Here is a 19815-nt window from a genome sequence, read left to right on the forward strand (position 1 = left end):
ATCTGACCTCTAAACTATCAAACAAAGGCTCTTTTAAGAGCCACCCAATTACTTTTTAAAAGTTCATTCCAAGTTGCTTAAAGTGCCACTCAGCCCCCCCACCAATTGGCACATACACCTATCAGAAAAGGACTTTATGTTGTTTTCTTTAATAACTGGTGTAGCAGGCACTGGTCAATGCCATTCATGTTACTTGCATTTATGTAAACACTAGCAGCCTAGCTTGATTTTGATACATACTTGAACATAAACACACTATATTTAGACACTCAATGTACTACCATTGGGTTGTCTGGACACAGCCAGAAAGACCAAACTACCTCAGCCAATGTATAAACAACATAATAATTGTCGAGGTGACATAAGGTTAACTATACATTCAGAAACGTCCTGTTGATGCCCATTGTTGAGATTTTTGTGAGCCTCTAGTTGTTCAGGGTCTATGGTGGCCCATATTAAAACAATGAGTCAAAGTCTCGTTTAACTTTTTGAAACGTTTGAAACTATTGCTACTCCACGTATGTATCGCCACAATCTGTTCTTTCACCTTTTAACTAGTCTTTCACTTTTGGTGAGATGTGAGATCATTGGAACGTTTATTGACTTAAGCAATGTGAGACATTTAGAGGGAAAATCACTATTTGGTGGAGCTGTTAACAATTCATGAACATTTGAAATCTGAGACTGCACCCTTCTATTTGTAAGACATGAGAAGCCTTCTTTAACAATTTGTTGGATTTTAAAAGCTTGTGTAAAATCGTAACTAGTAACTACTGCCATCAAATATAAGGGGAGTAGAAAGTGTAAGTTAACCCCAAGCTCTGAGCCTAACACACCACCTTGTGCGATGGTGACACCACAAAGTAATTTGTTCAACTCCTCGTCGTTACGCACAGCCAACTGCAGATGAAGGGGGGATATCCAGCCCCCTGCATTTTTCTGAAAAAATAATCATCAAAATCAGCATGGCAAGGCTCAGGGAGATTTTAAACATTAAATGGTGTTTTTCTCTGTGTCACAGTTAGAGAAACTTATTTTCTTTGTGAAACTGTCCTCCTCTTCTCCTATGTTGATGTCTGCTGCGATGGGGAATAGTGAAGTGCATGGCGTAGAAAAGAGTATGACCTGGACCAAGTGGGACTTATAGTTCAGTCTGTGTAAGTCTATTGTGCCTTGCTAGTGAGGCAGGGTTTAGTGTGTAGGCAATCCAACGGAAATACCTGATGATTCAAAGGCATGCAATCTTATAACATGTACACCTGCAAGTAATATCTCTTATCGTTAAACTTCCTCTCAGTCCTGTAACCCATCCACGCCTACACTATACCATGATGTATGGAACAATATCATTACAGTTTTTTCTTGATTGCAGAAGCACATTTTTGAAAACAGGGCCCTGTTTTTCAAAACACTACACACAATTAGCACCACCACACACCCAATTAGTAGAACAATTCACATCCTTTGCAAAATTAAACATGCATCTAAAAACAATACACTAATTTATCAAAACAAATTGCGTTACCACAAACACACTAAAACACACACACATACACACACACACTCAGACACACAAACACACACACACACACACACACACACACACACACACACACACACACACACGCATGAAACATATAACTTATCGTTTTTTTCACAACATGCCTACGGTTCCTGTCGGGCAGGGGGGCATTATCCACATCACAGGCAACTGACCTGAATGTTTATATTTGTGTGTTGTTGTTGCTTTGAGATTTTACTTGAAAAGTGTCTGCAACAACTGAACATTGTGTGTAGTGATTTGACAAGGTGATGTGTAATTGACATTAGAGTGTAAAGCAGGAAAGTCAGAGTCTATACAGATAAGGGAGTGTGAAGAAATGCCAAATTGGGTCGACTGATTGGTACATGAAGTTTTTTGTGTGAAACACTGTAATTCTGTTTGTACCAGTAACACACTGCTGCTCCAAACCTAAAACACTTTTAGCAATTCTACACCTCAGTGATTAGAGTGTAAGTGAACGACACAGGAAAAGTGCAAATATACAATACATTCACCAAAGTTTTGTACGATTGCATAAACACTCAAATCAAAAGTATTACACAATGAACAAAACCTTACACTCAAGGAGCAAAACATATGCCCAGATTTGCACCACTATAAGCAGATGTCGCATTTCTACTTCTCAGTGATTAGGGTAGTGTAAGAGAAGTACACAGAGAAAGTGCAAATATACAATACATTCACCACAAGACCAATGCTGCGGAAAATATAATTAATTTCTCTCCATACACCCAAAACCAGTCAACATTGAGAATCACAACAACGAGTTTCCCAGTTGTCATGCTATTACAGTAGTGTGCATAACACTTTAAGCTCAACAAATATCAGACCAACATATTCTGTATCCAGGTTACAATTGCAGTAAAACTAAAATAAAAGATCTGAAAATACAGTACAAATACGTTTTTTTTTTCTTCTTTCCAGAATGAGTGCCAGTGTTGACTGAGAGACATGATGGACATTATTGAAAATGGTATGGTCACCGCTCATTTTTGGGTTCAGTATAGTACAAACCTGAAATCGTCCCAAAGGCACGAACTGTATTCGACCATATGGGCTACAACTTTGATTGTCTTTAAATGTATCTGTATTTACGAAAGTGTTCAAAGTGTTTGTTTCCAATAAATGTTCAAAATGTCTGCATTCCCATTAGGATGTGTGTCTGCTGTGATGTCGGATCGGCCGAATATGTCTGGCAGCCATGTGTTTCACTAAGTCCAAACAGATCCCATCTGAAAAGCACAGATTCGCACAGGGTACTTTATTACCGATTATACGGGTCATAGAGGTCCATGGTTTGTTCTATTGCTCACCGAGGTGCAAATGCCAAATGATTTTACAACTTTTTTAGAGGAGTTTTCCTCAGAAAAGAAATATGGGTTGCCACGACGCCCCTGTCACTTCTACGGTTCTCTGTTCGTTGAAACACGGAAAGGGTGAAAATGCGAGGTAATTTAAGTTTGCTTTAAAGTGCAAGGTGTGAACTTCACAACCGACATCTTCATATCCGCACATTTTGTTTCGTTAGACACATTTTGTTACAAAATGCGAGTGGAGAAAACACAAGCGAGTCCATCACGGAAGAGAGGAATGGAGAGCTCTTTCAGTTGAGTCTCAACGGTTCTCATGCCTATCTTAAATACAACCCGCTGGCGACTCGTGGTACTCGTTCACTCGATTCTCTCGTACTCTGATCGTTAGACACCACGAAACTATGGCTGAAGTTGCCCCAGCTGCCGCGCCTGCTAAGTCTCCCAAGAAGAAGGCACCAAGGCCCAAGAAAACCGGACCCAGTGTGGGCGAGCTTATCGTCAAATCCATCACTGCATCCAAAGAGAGGAAGGGAGTTTCTCTGGCTGCCCTGAAGAAGGCTTTAGCCGCTGGTGGATACGATGTGGAAAAGAACAACGCTCGTGTCAAGGTGGCCATCAAGAGTCTCGTCTCAAAGGGCACACTGGTTCAGACGAAAGGAACTGGCGCGTCCGGCTCCTTCAAGCTGAACAAACAGGCAGAGGTGAAGAAGCCTGCGAAGAAGGCTCCCGTCAAAGCCAAGAAGCCGGCAGCAAAGAAGCCCGCTGTAGCCAAGAAGCCCAAGAAGGCAGTGGCAAAGAAGCCCGCAGCTGCTGCAAAGAAGTCTCCGAAGAAAGCCAAGAAACCCGTTACGCCCAAGAAGGCAACGAAGAGCCCCAAGAAGGCCAAAAAGCCCGCCGCACCCAAGAAGGCAGCTAAGAGCCCCAAGAAAGCTAAGGCAGCGAAACCCAAGGTGGCCAAGCCTAAAGCCACCAAGGCGAAAAAGGCTGCCCCTAAAAAGAAGTAAATATTGCGCTTCGCGTGCTGCTCTTTGTAGTTAAACAAAGGCTCTTTTAAGAGCCACCCAACATTTCATTTGAATGCATCTCTTCCTACACTGGTGATGGTCAAATCTAAAAAAAAAAAAAAACATGATTTTGCACCTCATATTGTTAATTGCAGTCAAAAGAGAGAGAGAAAAAAACTGCTTCGTTTATATTTGCTTTGTTAATGTGGAACGCCTTGGGTCTCTCAAAAGCATTACACCTGCATTGTGACATGCACGTTGATAAGGTTACACAAAGATACATTGAATTCATGAACCATCTACATTCCATTTCAACTCACAAAATATCTCAAGACGAAAAACATAAAAAGCTTGTTACATTGTAACCAATTTCAGTACAATGATTACGTAACAGTGGGTGTTATCCATTGTTTTACCAAACACGTCACACAAATATCCAGTTGACTCCTCAACCAGCTCAATTTGACTCATTATTCGCAGATAAGAGTCGTTGACAAAATAGAGTGATTTATTAAGGCCATTGAAATTCAAGATTTTCGAGAAGAAGCGGGAAAGGGAAGGATAGAAAGCGGCCGACACCAAACTAAGCTTGACCTGATGTCACATGGTAAGCTATAAATTGATTGGCTCTCAGTACGGTGGTTTCAGCCAGTGAAGGAGGGAGACAAAGCATATACACAGAATACTGGCTCACCGTGTACCTTCACATTTGTGCTTAGAAATATTGATGGGAAGTTGGGATAATTTTACTGACTCGGTTCCTTGAATGTCGTTTACTCAACATTTTATAGCCAGTTCCATGGCCTTAATATGTCCACTGCAAACACGTATCATATTCTCATGAAGTTAAGTGTCATGAGAATCTCTTCTGAATGTCCGGAGAATGGATGCAACTGAGAAGCGGCTTATGTTTGGTTGAACCCTCTGGCCAGCCTCATGTATGGTCAAACCCATGTTGACCTCATGGTTGAACACATTGGCCTGAATCTCTAAAGAGATACAGTAATGGCTCTCTTTCTTGCTCTTCCTCTTCATCCTTTTACTCATTCTCCTTCTCCTCCTCTTACTCTCACTCCTCTGCCTCTCTGGTCACCTCTCACTGCAATGTTGCCATAAATTGTTCTCCAAACCAGGAGCTTATGTTTTGATTTAAAATTGCACAACAGCTTTGGAAATGGAAGTTTTGCTATTTGAATAGCAGTGGGTTCTGTCTGAAAACAAGGAGGTTTTCGCATTGATGAAGTGTGCAAAGTAGAGAGGATGGTGTTTAGTGTTTTGAAGAAAGTGTGGTTAACAATTGAAATCTGTGTCTAAAGCAGAGAATTTTGTGTTGTGTTTTGAAGAGTTCATATCAACAAAGAACAAGTGCGTTGTGAGTAGTGAGATGCAGGGTACAGTACTATAGGGGTACAAGGAGGAGAAAGAACCAACAAAAATTAGAGCAAAGCAGAATAGTAATTTCTGATACAATTTTAGCTACTATGAGAGAACATGTTTTTGTTCATCAAAAGATGACGGATAAATATGAAATTTGTTTTGAGATTAAACATGTACTTTTCCTTGAGAACTATATGTTTTGAACAATGTGTTTTCTATTTTCTGGTGTATTGTATACTCACTGCTTGAAAGTGTATATCATTTCGATCACTTTGATTATGATTTGAGAGCAGTGGTTGATTTTGAGGCGAAAGTTTCATTTTGCAAGGGGATTCAGAGGATTTGTAAATAGTGCTTGAAGATGAGGTTTTGAGTTTACAATTTTGAGAAAATGGGTGACTGTTTCAAGAAATGTGTTTTAGCAATCATAAAAAAAACCTGTAACTCATCTGCTGCATTTCTATAGTGTTTGGAGTTTTTTACGATCGGATACACACAATTTTGACTGCTTGGTTTTGTTTTTTAATCTCCTCACACAATAAGCACAACCACACACCCAATGAGCAAAACACCTCAGATCCATTGCAAAATGAAACACTCTTGTAAAATCTATACACTCATTTACAGTTTTTTACGATCGGATACACACAATTTTGACTGCTTGGTTTTGTTTTTCAATCTTCTCACACAATAAGCACAACCACACACCCGATGAGCAAAAACATCAGATCCATTGCAAATTGAAACACTCTTGTAAAATGTATACACTCATTTAACAAAACTATAATGTCACCATATGAAACACACACATTGCATATACTGAATTCTGTTTGTACCACTTACACACTTCTGTTATAAACCTTAAACACTTTTAGCAATTCTACTTCTCAGTGATTAGAGTAGTGTAAGTGAAGTACACAGAGAAAGTGAAAATACACAATACAGTAAAAACACTACCCAAGACTGATGAAAATATGATTTACGTAATTCTCTTCATATACCCAAATCAGTCAACATGTCAACACGGAGAATCACAACAAAACATGTCCCAGTGTTCATGCTACTTCAATAGTGTGCATAGCACTGTAAGCTCAGCAAATATCAGACAAAGGTGAAAAGATGTTTCCAATAAAGTTGCATTTTACCCTGATGCCTTTTTAGGATTTGTCAGTGTCGCCAGTGTTGACTGAGAGACCTGATGGACATTACTGTATTGAAAATGGCATGGTCACCGATAATGTTCGCTTGAATTTATCTGAGCCTGATAGCATTACGTATTTGCCAAAAGCATGTTTATGATCTCTCTATCTTGTTCTTGCGTGAATATGGGCCTGTCCTCCTTTCAAGTTTATTTGATACATTTGGTCTTCTTCTTCTTTGAGCACATTTTCCTCCTGCTTCAGGTCTTCCTCTTCCTCTACTTCCACCTTGACCTCGGCCTCATGGCATGGCCTCGGCCTCTTCCTCTTCCTCTTCCTCTTTCTCCTCCTCTGTGGATTCCCCCTCTCACCCTCACTCTTCTTCTTCTTCTGATTCCTTCTATTTTGGTTGAAGACAGATTACAGTTACTCATCTGCTGCATTTCTATAGTGCTTAAACCTGTTTGTTGTGTCTACAATTGCAGTTTTTTTGCACAATCGGATACACACTAAAATCAAAAGTGTAACACAATTATCAAAACCTTCACTCAAGGAGCAAAACAACGGCTCAGATCTGCACAACTATAAGAACATTTCAACATCACACTTTTTGCGAAACCATACACACAAGTGATTTGCAAAGCACTAAACACACTTTTATGCTTTAGGCACAGACGTGTATCAAGAGGTCACTTCCTTACAATTCCAAAACGCTCTGTCAAGTTACCACACGTATGAGCCGGTCAAATAAACACAGCCTTCAATGCCCAAACACAACAAACAGGTTTAAGCACTATAAAAATGCAGCAGATGAGTAACTGTAATCTGTCTTCAACCAAAATGGAAGGAGTCAGAAGAAGTGGTGAGGGTGAGAGGGGGAATCCACAGAGGAGGAGAAGGAGGAAGAGGCCGAGGCCATGCCATGAGGCTGAGGTCAAGGTGGAAGTAGAGGAAGAGGAAGACCTGAAGCAGGAGGAAAATGTGCTCAAAATGTATCAAATACTGTAAACTTGAAAGGAGGACAGGCCCATATTCACGCAAGAACAAGATAGAGAGATCATACTGTAAACATGATTTTGGCAAATACGTAATGCTATCAGGCTCAGAGAAATTCAAGCGAACATTATCGGTGACCATGCCCTTTTCAATACAGCAATGTCCATCAGGTTTTTCAGTCAACACTGGCAACCTGAAGTCCTAAAAAGACATCAGGGTAAAATGCAACTTTATTTGTACTGTATTTTTTCTGATTTATTTTTTTTTGACTGTAAATGGAATTGTAACCTGTACTGGAAACATCTTTTCACGTTTGTCTGATATTTGCTGAGCTTACAGTGTTATGCACACTGCTGAAGTAGCATGAAAACTGGGACATGTTTTGTTGCGATTCTCCATGTTGACTGATTTGGGTATATCTATCTATAAATCCAGGAATCTGTGTGTGTGTGGGTTTGTGGAGTGTCAGTCTGTCTAGGGCGTATCTCCCTGACGGTAGATACGTTAGTTATGAGATTTCTCATGTAGCTTACGCATGTCATGAACCTGTGCATCCTTGATTTTGAAGATTTTTGAATTTATAGTTTTCGAGATATTTGTATTTTACCGTTTCCCGTAGGAAACAATGGGTTATCTTTTCCCGTAGCAAGTCCCACTGTGCACCGAAATTACGTCACAATCAAACAAGCTATGTCACGCTCAGAACCTATAAAACCGGATGGTCAAACTCGATTGTCAGTTTTTGCAACAAGACAATTAGCTAAGTGGCTTATTATTTACACATACTGGAACAAGAAAACACAGACTACATACGGCAGTGAAACAAGGTGAGTTTCCTATAGAAATACTCTGATCTGAATAAGTGCAGTCTGAATGGAAACCATATGGGACCATCATACCTTTCAGAGTAGTCTGTCTAGGGCATATCTCCCTGACGGTAGATACGTTAGTTATGATATTTCGCATGTAGCTTACGCATGTCATGAACCTGTGCATCCTTGATTTTGAAGATTTTTGAATTTATAGTTTTTGAGATATTTGTATTTTACCGTTTGTCGTGCATTGGGTTTAGCGACGCTAAACCCAATGCATTTCAATGCACGGCAAACGGTAAAATACAAATATTTCGCGAACTATACATTCAAAAATCTTAATCTTATTGGTTACCAATGGTCTTACATTAAAGTGTTCTCAGAGATTCTAGCCCCGGATCTCAAAATAATGATATGTAAAAAGTGCCCCGTATTACTTCAGTCTAACCTGTACCTATGTGGAGTGCAAACATGTCTTGCTATTACACTACCCAACAGCTACACCTACGTCTGTTAACACTACATAATTCCTACGGGCACTGCACTAGTAGAGAGAATTACGTAAATAATATTTTCAGCATTGGTCTTGTGTAGTGTTTTTACTGTATTGTGTATTTTCACTTTCTCTGTGTACTTCACTTACACTACTCTCATCACTGAGAAGTAGTATTGCTAAAAGTGTTTTAGGTTTATAACAGAAGTGTGTAAGTGGTACAAACAGAATTCAGTATATGCAATGTGTGTGTTTCATATGGTAACAAAATATGGTTTTGGTTAAATGAGTGTATAGATTTTACAAGAGTGTTTCATTTTGCAATGGATCTGATGTTTTTGCTCATTGGGTGTGGTTGTGCTTATTGTGTGAGGAGATTGAAAAACAAAACCGAGCAGTCAAAATTGTGTGTATCCGATCGTACAAAACTGTAAGCAATCATGTGTTTGGGCACTTGATGGCTGTTTTAATTCGACCGGCTCATAAACTTGACAGAGTGTTTTGGAATTGCAAGGAAGTGACCTCTTGATGTACGTCTGTGTCTAAAGCATAAAACTGTGTTTAGTGCTTTGCAAATCACTTGTGTGTATGGTTTCGCAAAAAAGTGTGATGTTTAAATGTGCTTATAGTTGTGCAGATCTGAGCCGTTGTTTTGCTCCTTGAGTGAAGGTTTTGATAATTGTGTAATACTTTTGATTTTAGTGTGTATCCGATCGTAAAAAAATGTAAACCTGTTTGGTGTGTCTACAATTAAGCTGTCATGTGTTTGCGCACATACAGTTTTTTACAATTGCTAAAACACTAAAACCCACTGGCTGAACAAAGTTCTCAGTTGCCTGAACTCATGAAGCTAATTGGGCAGTCTTGTCAATACCTTACAGTATTTTTTCCATCGCTAACGAGCGCTTACCTATACTTAAAATACTTTTTCTAAACTCTTAACACAGACTTACACCTACAAAACACAATTGGCCAAATAGATCATTTTCTTCTCAAAAGCACATTTTGTTAACTATATACTCTTCATTTCAAAATAGAAGACATCTTTCTCTGCACACACTAACTTTACCAAAACACTGGACATCTGACTCAAAATGAAATTATTCTTTCAAAGAATAACTCTTGTTTTCACTTCACAAGGAACATGCAGCCAATCAAAGTACACCAGGTTTCAAAATACTGGCTATTGTCGACATTACAAAAACTGCATAAACTTTTATGTTTCAGTTTTACAGGTATTTGCATGCAAAACATGCAATCCACTGTTTTTTTGCGCCAAATGTTTTGGTTGGGAACTGTATATCCACATGTAATGTTCACATTCAAAAGCATTCCAGTAAAAAGCGAATCAGTTTTTTTTTTTCTTCACTGTTTACTCTAGGAGGTATAGTAGAAATACTGTTTAGTATGATACAACAGAAAACGTTTTACAGTATTGTTTAAAGTTAACAAAATATCCATGAACAAAAAAGCAACAGCAAAAAGCCCAGTAAAAAGGGAGTACTAAAAAAAACCACAACATTCCTTTATCTAATCCCTGCGATCTTCAGGGTTAGGCCACAAGTTTTCATCCACATCGCATCTGATGTTATCCAAGGCGATACACCTTGACTCGCTCACTGTTCCTCTCAAAGGGAGCAGTGTAGAGCTGTTTCATCCGCACTCTGTGTTTGGACAATGTCCGCGTAATGGTTGCGAGGCTGATGCTATTGATATTGTGAAATATCTCTTGCTCCTCCAAAATTCTGCTTTGAATCTCATGCAGTTTAATTGCATTATTTGCAACAACCATATCTACTATGGCAAGCTCTTGTTGATGATTGAGGAGCTTTCCTCTTCCCCCAGAGGGAGGAAGACGTTGCATTCTTTTGAGGGACAAAAAACATCAACATATGCATTACTGTATGGCCTCATTGACATGTCTAGTGAGAATAGAAACAATCCATGTAAAATGCAAACTTACCTGTTGGTTTGTTGAAAGATGCGTATAATTGACGCAACCGTTGACCGCCTCAAATTGGGCTGTACTCTTTCACCAGCCTCTCTTAGTGAAAGACCGTGGTTTATCACATGGCACGAATTCCATCACTCACTACTGCCCTTGTAGCCCTTAGAATGCCACCACCACGCATTCTTATACCTCTACCTTGCCCTCTCCTTAGGCCTGCTCTTCTCCCTGGACCTGCTCCTCTCACAACTCCTGCTCCTCTCACTACTCCTGCTCCTCTCACTACTCCTGCTCCTCTCACTTCTCCTGCACCTCTCACTACTCCTGCTCCTCTCACTTCTCCTGCTCCTCTCACTACTCCTGCTCCTCTCACTACTACACCTCTCACTGCTCCTCTCACTGGGCCTGCTCTTCTCCCTGGGCCCCTTGCTCTAACTCTTCCTCGTCCAGACATCTTTTTCGGTTTCTGTTTCCAAAAACATCATTCCTCAAAGTCCTCCTTTTACTGTATACCTAAGTAATGCCATTGATTCTAAGCCAGACTGGAATCAGCTGTGGTTGACCCAATATACCCAACATACATCAGCTGTGTGTCAATTACAGTTTTTTACAATTGCTAAAACACTAAAACCCACTGGCTGAACAAAGTTCTCAGTTGCCTGAACTCATGAAGCTAATTGTGCAGTCTGTTGTCAATACCTTAAACTATTTCTCATGGCAAAACACAATTTGCAGGTCTCACTTAGACTTTTCAGCAAAACTCTAAACACATTCTCAGTCTTAAAACACATTCTGCACTCTAATTCACATGTCATCCATACTGGTAAACACAAGTGGCAACAATCAAATACAAATAGAGAACAAATGTCATTGATTGAACACAACCACTCAAAATGTATTTAACTTGTATCAAATGATGTGACACAACCAATATGAGCCAGTTTAGGGAGCAAACAGGTTGTTGAAGGTGGGAAGGAGAAAGTCTGAGAATGAATAGAAGAAACAATGTGAGGGGAGGAGGACAAGTAAACACCAGGTTGACTCCTTTGATTTGTGTCCCTTTTACTGTGGTAGTGTATATTGTAGTAGGCCTACAGTGCATTGTAGGCTGTATAAGGACAAAACGAAAACAAGTTGTATGGCCCTGAACATTGTGCTTTCTATTTGGTACAGTAACAGTACTGATTGCTCAATAGACTTTGACTGGTTGTAGGTTCATATCAACGAAGAACAAGAGTGGGCTGTGAGCTGTGAGATGCAGGGTACAGTACTATAGGGGTACAAGAAGGAGAAAGAACCAACACAAATAGGAGCAAAGCAAAGTAGTTATTTTTGATACATTTGTATAGCTACTATGAGAGAGAACATGTTTTCATTCATCAAAAGTCAATGATAGATAAATATGAAATGTACTTCTCCCTGAGAACTATACTATACCTGTACTTCTCCCTGAGAACTATATGTTTTGAACAGTGTGTTTTCTATTTTGTGGTGTATTGTTTACTGACTGATTGAAAGTGTATATCATTTTGAACACTTTGTTTATGATTTGACAGCAGTGTTTGATTTTGAGCACAGGTAAAACTGTTTTGAGGCAAAAGTTTCATTTTGCAAGAGGATTCAGAGGTTTTGTAAATAGTGCTTGAAGATGAGGTTTTGTGTTTAGAGTTTAGAGAACATGAGTGACTGTTTCAAGAATGTGTTTTAGCAATTGTAAAAAACTGTAATGGCTCTGTTTATTTGACAGGCTCATAGGTGTGGTCATTTGACAGTCAATGTTTTGGAATTGCAAGGAAGTGACCTCTTGATATACTTCTGTGTCTAAAGCATTCAAGTGTGTTCAGTGTTTTGCAAATCACTTGTGTGTATTGTTTCGCAAAAAGTGAGATGTTGACATGTGCTTATAGTGGTGCAATTCTGAGACGTTGATTTGCTCCTTGAGTTAAGGTGTTGATAATTGTGTAATACGTTTGATTTTAGCGTTTATCCAATCTTAAAAAACGGTAAACAATCGAGAAAAACTGTAAGCAATTGCATTACTCATAGGGGTGGTTATTTGTCAGTCACTGCTTTGGAATTGCAAGGAAGTGACATATTGATATATATCTGTGTGCAATAATATAAATGTGTTTGGTGTTTTGCAAATCACTGTGTGTAATGGTTGGCAAACAGTGTGAGGCTGACATTTAGCTTATAGTGGTGCAAATCTGGGCCAGGTTTTGCTCCTTGAGTATACAGTTTGGATAATTGTGTAATGCTTTTGAATTTAGTGTTTATTCAATCATAAAGAAATGTTAGCACTAATGTGTTTTTTCGCACTTGATGGCTGTGTTTTAGCAATTGGCTCATAGGTGTGGTAATTTGACAGTCGGTGCTTTGGAATTGGAAGGAAGTGTCATCTTGATATTCTTCTGTGTCGTAATGAATGCAAGTGTGTTTAGTGTTTTGTAAATCACTGTGTTGTTTCTCAAAAAGTGTGCACTGACGTTGTGCTTATAGTGGTGCATCTCTGGGCCGGGTTTTGCTCCTTGCAAACGACTTGGATAATTGTGTTATACTTTTGATTTGAGTGTTTATTCAATGGTAAAAACTTTAAGAGCCACCCACATCTATTTGAGAATGGGCATTCCCAGGCTCTATTCGGCATGATGCACAAATGTAATGGGTGAAAGTTGGACTTGATGTTTGCAGATAAGATATAAGCATGGAAAATAGGAACTGCCTATGGCTTTCTAAAGGAATATGAAGTTAATGTGAAAGGAGCATTTCAAGTTTCTGTACTGTAACATACAAACTCACATCTATTTAGTGAAAGAGATTCACACATATGTGCGGTAAAGGTGTCCAAGTACATGGATTGGTAACTAGACCATGCATTTGGGACACTCCTGAGGTCGCTGGTTCTAGGTTTTGAATCTGATTCCAGTCTCAAATGCCTGTGTGTGCCCAACACACAGTACTCTGAAAACCACAGTTGCTAACTATGACCCCCTTTTCCCACAATGAAAATGTATAATACATTTGATAATACCAAGTTAACTTAAAGTTTAGTATCATAAGGCATTGACTGCCAGTGAATATAAAGATATTGGCAAATATGTACATTAAAAATGCAAGCAAACACTTCTTGCGTTGTTGTTGGATAAGATTATACATTTTGTACGTCAAGCGTCTATATACTGAACGAATTTCTGAATTAAGGCAAAAACGCTCGTAGAGTAGGAGAAGGGCTTTGTACTTTGAATTTTAGGCGCCACCGGAATCAGGGCGTTGAATACCAATCAGCGGTAGCCAGCAAGTAAACGTCATCAGGGGGCTGGTCGAGGTTGTAACCTATAAATACCCTGCTTGCTTGCGTACTGGCATACTCCTAGCACTGAAGCAGACTTTGCAATGGCAAGAACGAAGCAAACCGCCCGTAAGTCCACCGGAGGAAAGGCTCCGCGAAAGCAGCTCGCCACCAAGGCTGCTCGTAAGAGCGCACCAGCCACCGGCGGAGTGAAGAAGCCCCATCGTTACAGGCCCGGCACAGTGGCTCTGAGAGAGATCCGTCGTTACCAGAAGTCCACTGAGCTGCTGATCCGCAAGCTGCCTTTCCAGCGTCTGGTCAGGGAAATTGCCCAGGACTTCAAAACCGATCTGCGCTTCCAGAGCTCTGCTGTCATGGCTCTTCAGGAGGCCAGCGAGGCTTACCTGGTTGGTCTGTTTGAGGACACCAACCTGTGCGCCATCCACGCCAAGAGGGTGACCATCATGCCCAAAGACATCCAGCTGGCCCGTCGCATCCGCGGGGAGCGTGCTTAAGTTGATCCCGACAACGTCAAGAAAAACAAACGGCTCTTTTAAGAGCCACCTAAATAACTCATGAAAGCTCATTTTCCATCCAGTGTTGGTACACACGCTATTTAATAGCCCACGCACATACTATACTCTAGCTACTACCATACAGTATGTTTAGCCCCCCAGTAGAAGTCACGGTTGAAAGCCGACGCTAGAATGACCGAAAATTCTTTTTACCATATACACTATGTGTAGGGCATATAGTAGTAGTATTACTAATAACCTTTATATTTGTATAGCACCTTTCATACAGAACAATGCAGCTCAACGTGCTGAACAGCAACGGATGTACGTGCACAGTGATGCCAAACAATTTAAATCAAATAAATATAAAATAAAAATAGTGAGTGCATACAAATTTAAGCTATAACATGATAACTGCAGTTGTATTTGTTTCAAGATCAGTCAGAACCGAAGTTAAAGACTAAGGTGAAGCGATACCAAGAACTACATCTGATGGAAGACAGCACCATATGCAAAACAATGTTCCTAAACATTTGCGACGTACTCTGCAACTCCCTGTCACACGCCTGTTGTTGACAAAAAAAGACGAGTGCAACATCTGGAACCGTTGGGTTTTTTTTTTTTGTGTTACGTTGTTGCGGCCAGTGTATCGAGTCATCTACACGCAAACTTATTGTATAGTGCAGTGTGTTGCAGTTTGTGTTCTCTGCATTGCAAAACTGCTCCACATATGTCGTTTCGGTTTTAGAATTAGGCTGCAGTTGACGTACAACATTAAAAATGCGCACAAGGTGCGTATTTCGAGCTCAGAATTCGGTTTGATCATCGTTCATATTACAAAAATGTGTGATAGTGGAGTCTTATGTGATTTTCCGAAACAAGGTAGGCGCAACCCTCTCTAGAGGAACATCCTGAAAACATAAGGAGATTTTGATTATGTTGGAACTGCTTTTCAAAGACAATGTGGGTGGCTCTTAAAAGAGCCTTTGGGTTGAAAAGCGTAAAACGCTTTACTTGGAGCTGGTGTACTTGGTGACGGCCTTGGTTCCCTCAGACACGGCGTGCTTAGCAAGCTCGCCGGGCAGAAGCAGACGCACTGCAGTCTGGATCTCCCTGGAGGTGATGGTGGAACGCTTGTTGTAGTGAGCCAAACGGGAAGACTCTCCAGCGATACGCTCGAAGATGTCGTTCACGAAAGAGTTCATGATGCCCATGGCCTTGGAGGAGATGCCAGTGTCGGGATGGACCTGCTTCAGGACCTTGTACACGTAGATGGCATAGCTTTCCTTCCTGGTCTTTCGGCGCTTCTTGCCGCCTTTGGCTGTGGTCTTGGTCACGGCTTTCTTGGAGCCCTTCTTCGGGGCGGGCTTTGCTGGCTCAGGCATGATGCTTTCTGTATGAGGATTCAGACAGAACTGCGGTACTGCATGCAGTCGTGCCACCTCTATATATACAGCACTCTATGCTAATATTTCACCTAGGCCAGCCATGACCAGAATCCCAGACGATGGTTGGTTACTTTGAAGCGCAGGGGCGGGTCCGTCTACTAAGCCCGCTCTGACCACAGAAAGATAGTTTAGTCCGCACTTCCCCTTCTTTTGTCATCTTCCCGCACTTTCTGAGCTACCTTGGCATGACCAAAATGAAGTCAATATACGAGACCTGCGGCATTAATTAAGCCTCATTGTTAGTGATACATATTTTCAATAAATCTGCATCGTTAACACTGACAAAGTCTTTATAGGAGAGATTCAAGTAGCCTATACGTGCATCCATGAAAGTGAGTTGCAGCATATGACTCAATAACTGAATCGTTTTTTTTCTTCAGTTAGAATATCTACATGTCAAAAAGACTAAGATGTGAATTTGATTATTGGTTTGATTATTGGTTCAAATTTGGTTTCCATAGGAGTGCTCCCTGTTATGGGAGTTACAGTTTTTTTTTCAGTTGTCCTGTATGTCCTATGTTATCCCAAACAGATTAGGAAAAACTCAAAAAAGGTTTGCCGTGTATGACTTTGTAGGGGGCCCCAGAGTATCTTCGTGGGATTTTGTTGGTGAGATTGTTTTTTTCATTGACTTTTGAGTTCCCTGGCAATGGCCTGCATTTTACATTGCCTCACAATACTTTTGCAAACACACTACTCTTGGTATATTCGCCACTTCCATATAACGTGGATCAGCTCATACAATTGTACTTTTGAACTTGGTATTGCATATGGGGATATAGCCATGCTTATCATTAAGCAGTAAAGCTATGAAATCAGTGGGAATACATTTACAATGAACCTAACAGGAGAAGGCTCACTAAAATAAATAATTATGCATTTACAGTGGCTGTTGGCCGTGTTGTGCATTGTAGGTTATATTCAGTATTAGTGCGCCGTAGTTGACATCTTACACCACACATTGGTATTGAACATTCCCATTTTTCAATATAAACGCAATTGGAATCATGTTTTACGTAAGTATTTGGGTGGCTCTTAAAAGAGCCTTTGTCTCAGAATGAGGTGAAAGATTATTAACCTCCAAAACCGTACAGAGTACGACCCTGGCGTTTCAGAGCATAGACGACATCCATTGCGGTCACGGTCTTTCTCTTGGCATGCTCGGTGTAGGTGACGGCATCACGGATGACGTTCTCCAGGAACACCTTCAGCACACCACGGGTCTCCTCGTAGATGAGGCCAGAGATACGCTTCACACCGCCACGACGAGCAAGACGCCTGATTGCGGGCTTAGTGATGCCCTGGATGTTATCACGAAGAACCTTACGATGACGCTTGGCGCCCCCTTTACCGAGTCCTTTTCCTCCTTTGCCTCTTCCACTCATTGTCACTGTTTTAGTTTTACAGCAATGTGTGCACCTCAGCGTGTTGTACGAGGTCTTATATCCATCTGGAGGACCTGTTTGAAGACTATAAACACTCCTCCTCGTCCGTCCCTCCTACTTTTCTCTACTGGTGTTGGCGCGTACATGCAGCAAATTGTACGTCACCTTGACACGTCATTCAGTATTCAAAGTACATAGAATTTAAGTGGACGGTTATATCCAATCCTCTTTGTCTAAAATGTAACTATTATGACCGACCGAACCACTAAAAGGATCCATGGCCTTTGGGAGCTCGACTCTTTGTAACCCATACAGTCCATTTTATAATAGTTGTTTTCATAGTAAGGCTACGGGATCTGTCTTTAAAGTGGTGTATGTAACCCTCTTTCTCGCTAGCCAACTACCCATGATGGTGTGCGGTCTTTCAAATGCATTGTTCCTATAAAAACAATTGGTCGTAATGAGTAATGTATGCTTCAAGCTCAAGCTACGTTTGCAATATTTTCAGCTGAAGATGTAAAGTCTATCAAGGTTTTAAATCCCCACCAACCAATTAAGCAATGAACACACATGGTATGGCAGTATGTATTCACCTGCTTTAGAGCCAGAAAGAAAAGTTAATCTTTAAGTGAAGTTTAGCCAGAGTGGCTGATAATAAATAAACAGTGTGTTGTTAATACATCTTTAATAAGCTATTAAATTCTATTTAAATTAAATACAGCTGACGGATCCCCAAAAAATTGAAATATGCTTGCAGAATTCTGCTCATCGTTGTTATTTTTGTATCATTCAAACATGATTACAAGCCGGTCCATTAGATACTTTGTATCACCTAACCACTTCAGTTTGTTCCATTTTAAAGGTGTTCGCAATACATGGAGATTCTGGGACTTTGTGATTATTGTGACCATTGAACTGACATATCTGGAAACCAAGCTGCAACCTAAACTGGAAGGTGTCGTTTTAACTATTGCATGCGTTAAAATATTCAGTGATTTTGGAGATCACGCACAAAAGGAAAGGAGGATATCCAGCAGGCGCCAAAATGAAGCAACGTTTGTCTTCCCGCAGGACCTACACGTTGATTGGCTCTCAGTATTCTCGCCTCAACCACTGAGGCAATGAGCAACGCTGAGCTTGAGGAGAATAAATACACTCCCCTCCCCGTTTTGCTACACTTCAGTATTCGGAAGAACCCATACAACTCCTAAAATGAGCGGCAGAGGCAAAACCGGTGGAAAGGCTAGAGCAAAGGCCAAGACTCGCTCCTCCAGGGCTGGACTCCAGTTCCCCGTGGGCCGTGTTCACAGGCTGCTCCGCAAGGGCAACTATGCTCATCGTGTTGGTGCTGGTGCTCCGGTCTACATGGCTGCAGTGCTCGAGTATCTGACTGCTGAGATTCTCGAGTTGGCCGGCAACGCTGCCCGTGACAACAAGAAGAGTCGTATCATTCCCCGCCATCTGCAGCTGGCTGTGCGCAACGACGAGGAGTTGAACAAGCTGCTCGGCGGAGTGACCATCGCTCAGGGTGGTGTACTGCCCAATATCCAGGCTGTGCTCCTGCCCAAGAAGACCGAGAAGTCCAAGTAAATCTGACCTCTAAACTATCAAACAAAGGCTCTTTTAAGAGCCACCCAATTACTTTTTAAAAGTTCATTCCAAGTTGCTTAAAGTGCCACTCAGCCCCCCCACCAATTGGCACATACACCTATCAGAAAAGGACTTTATGTTGTTTTCTTTAATAACTGGTGTAGCAGGCACTGGTCAATGCCATTCATGTTACTTGCATTTATGTAAACACTAGCAGCCTAGCTTGATTTTGATACATACTTGAACATAAACACACTATATTTAGACACTCAATGTACTACCATTGGGTTGTCTGGACACAGCCAGAAAGACCAAACTACCTCAGCCAATGTATAAACAACATAATAATTGTCGAGGTGACATAAGGTTAACTATACATTCAGAAACGTCCTGTTGATGCCCATTGTTGAGATTTTTGTGAGCCTCTAGTTGTTCAGGGTCTATGGTGGCCCATATTAAAACAATGAGTCAAAGTCTCGTTTAACTTTTTGAAACGTTTGAAACTATTGCTACTCCACGTATGTATCGCCACAATCTGTTCTTTCACCTTTTAACTAGTCTTTCACTTTTGGTGAGATGTGAGATCATTGGAACGTTTATTGACTTAAGCAATGTGAGACATTTAGAGGGAAAATCACTATTTGGTGGAGCTGTTAACAATTCATGAACATTTGAAATCTGAGACTGCACCCTTCTATTTGTAAGACATGAGAAGCCTTCTTTAACAATTTGTTGGATTTTAAAAGCTTGTGTAAAATCGTAACTAGTAACTACTGCCATCAAATATAAGGGGAGTAGAAAGTGTAAGTTAACCCCAAGCTCTGAGCCTAACACACCACCTTGTGCGATGGTGACACCACAAAGTAATTTGTTCAACTCCTCGTCGTTACGCACAGCCAACTGCAGATGAAGGGGGGATATCCAGCCCCCTGCATTTTTCTG

The 19815-nt window shown here is 40.8% G+C and overlaps 5 protein-coding genes across 5 annotated transcripts; 3 read left to right on the forward strand and 2 right to left on the reverse strand.

The window, feature by feature from the left end:
* Window positions 1-3278: 3278 nt before the first annotated feature.
* On the forward strand, window positions 3279-3881 carry LOC308375192 (histone H1-like; the record flags this gene model as incomplete). Its single annotated transcript, XM_080851272.1, has 1 exon — window positions 3279-3881. One exon carries the CDS (start codon window positions 3279-3281, stop codon window positions 3879-3881), a length of 603 nt encoding a protein of 200 aa, XP_080707398.1.
* A 10158-nt stretch (window positions 3882-14039) lies between these two features.
* LOC308375201 (histone H3.2) lies at window positions 14040-14450 on the forward strand (the record flags this gene model as incomplete). Its single annotated transcript, XM_080851284.1, has 1 exon — window positions 14040-14450. One exon carries the CDS (start codon window positions 14040-14042, stop codon window positions 14448-14450), a length of 411 nt encoding a protein of 136 aa, XP_080707410.1.
* A 1010-nt stretch (window positions 14451-15460) lies between these two features.
* LOC308375211 (histone H2B 1/2-like) lies at window positions 15461-15835 on the reverse strand (the record flags this gene model as incomplete). Its single annotated transcript, XM_080851295.1, has 1 exon — window positions 15461-15835. The coding sequence occupies one exon, from the start codon at window positions 15833-15835 to the stop codon at window positions 15461-15463; it is 375 nt and encodes a 124-aa protein (XP_080707421.1).
* Window positions 15836-16905: 1070 nt separating this feature from the next.
* On the reverse strand, window positions 16906-17283 carry LOC308364467 (histone H4; the record flags this gene model as incomplete). The annotated part of the gene is made up of 1 exon (XM_080837600.1): window positions 16906-17283. One exon carries the CDS (start codon window positions 17281-17283, stop codon window positions 16972-16974), a length of 312 nt encoding a protein of 103 aa, XP_080693726.1. The 3' UTR covers window positions 16906-16971.
* A 1212-nt stretch (window positions 17284-18495) lies between these two features.
* Window positions 18496-18873, forward strand: LOC308360177 (histone H2A-like; the record flags this gene model as incomplete). Its single annotated transcript, XM_080831964.1, has 1 exon — window positions 18496-18873. One exon carries the CDS (start codon window positions 18496-18498, stop codon window positions 18871-18873), a length of 378 nt encoding a protein of 125 aa, XP_080688090.1.
* Window positions 18874-19815: the final 942 nt, after the last annotated feature.

This window comes from Sprattus sprattus, assembly GCF_963457725.1.
Source record: "Sprattus sprattus genome assembly, chromosome: 1".
Lineage (NCBI taxonomy): Eukaryota > Metazoa > Chordata > Actinopteri > Clupeiformes > Clupeidae > Sprattus > Sprattus sprattus.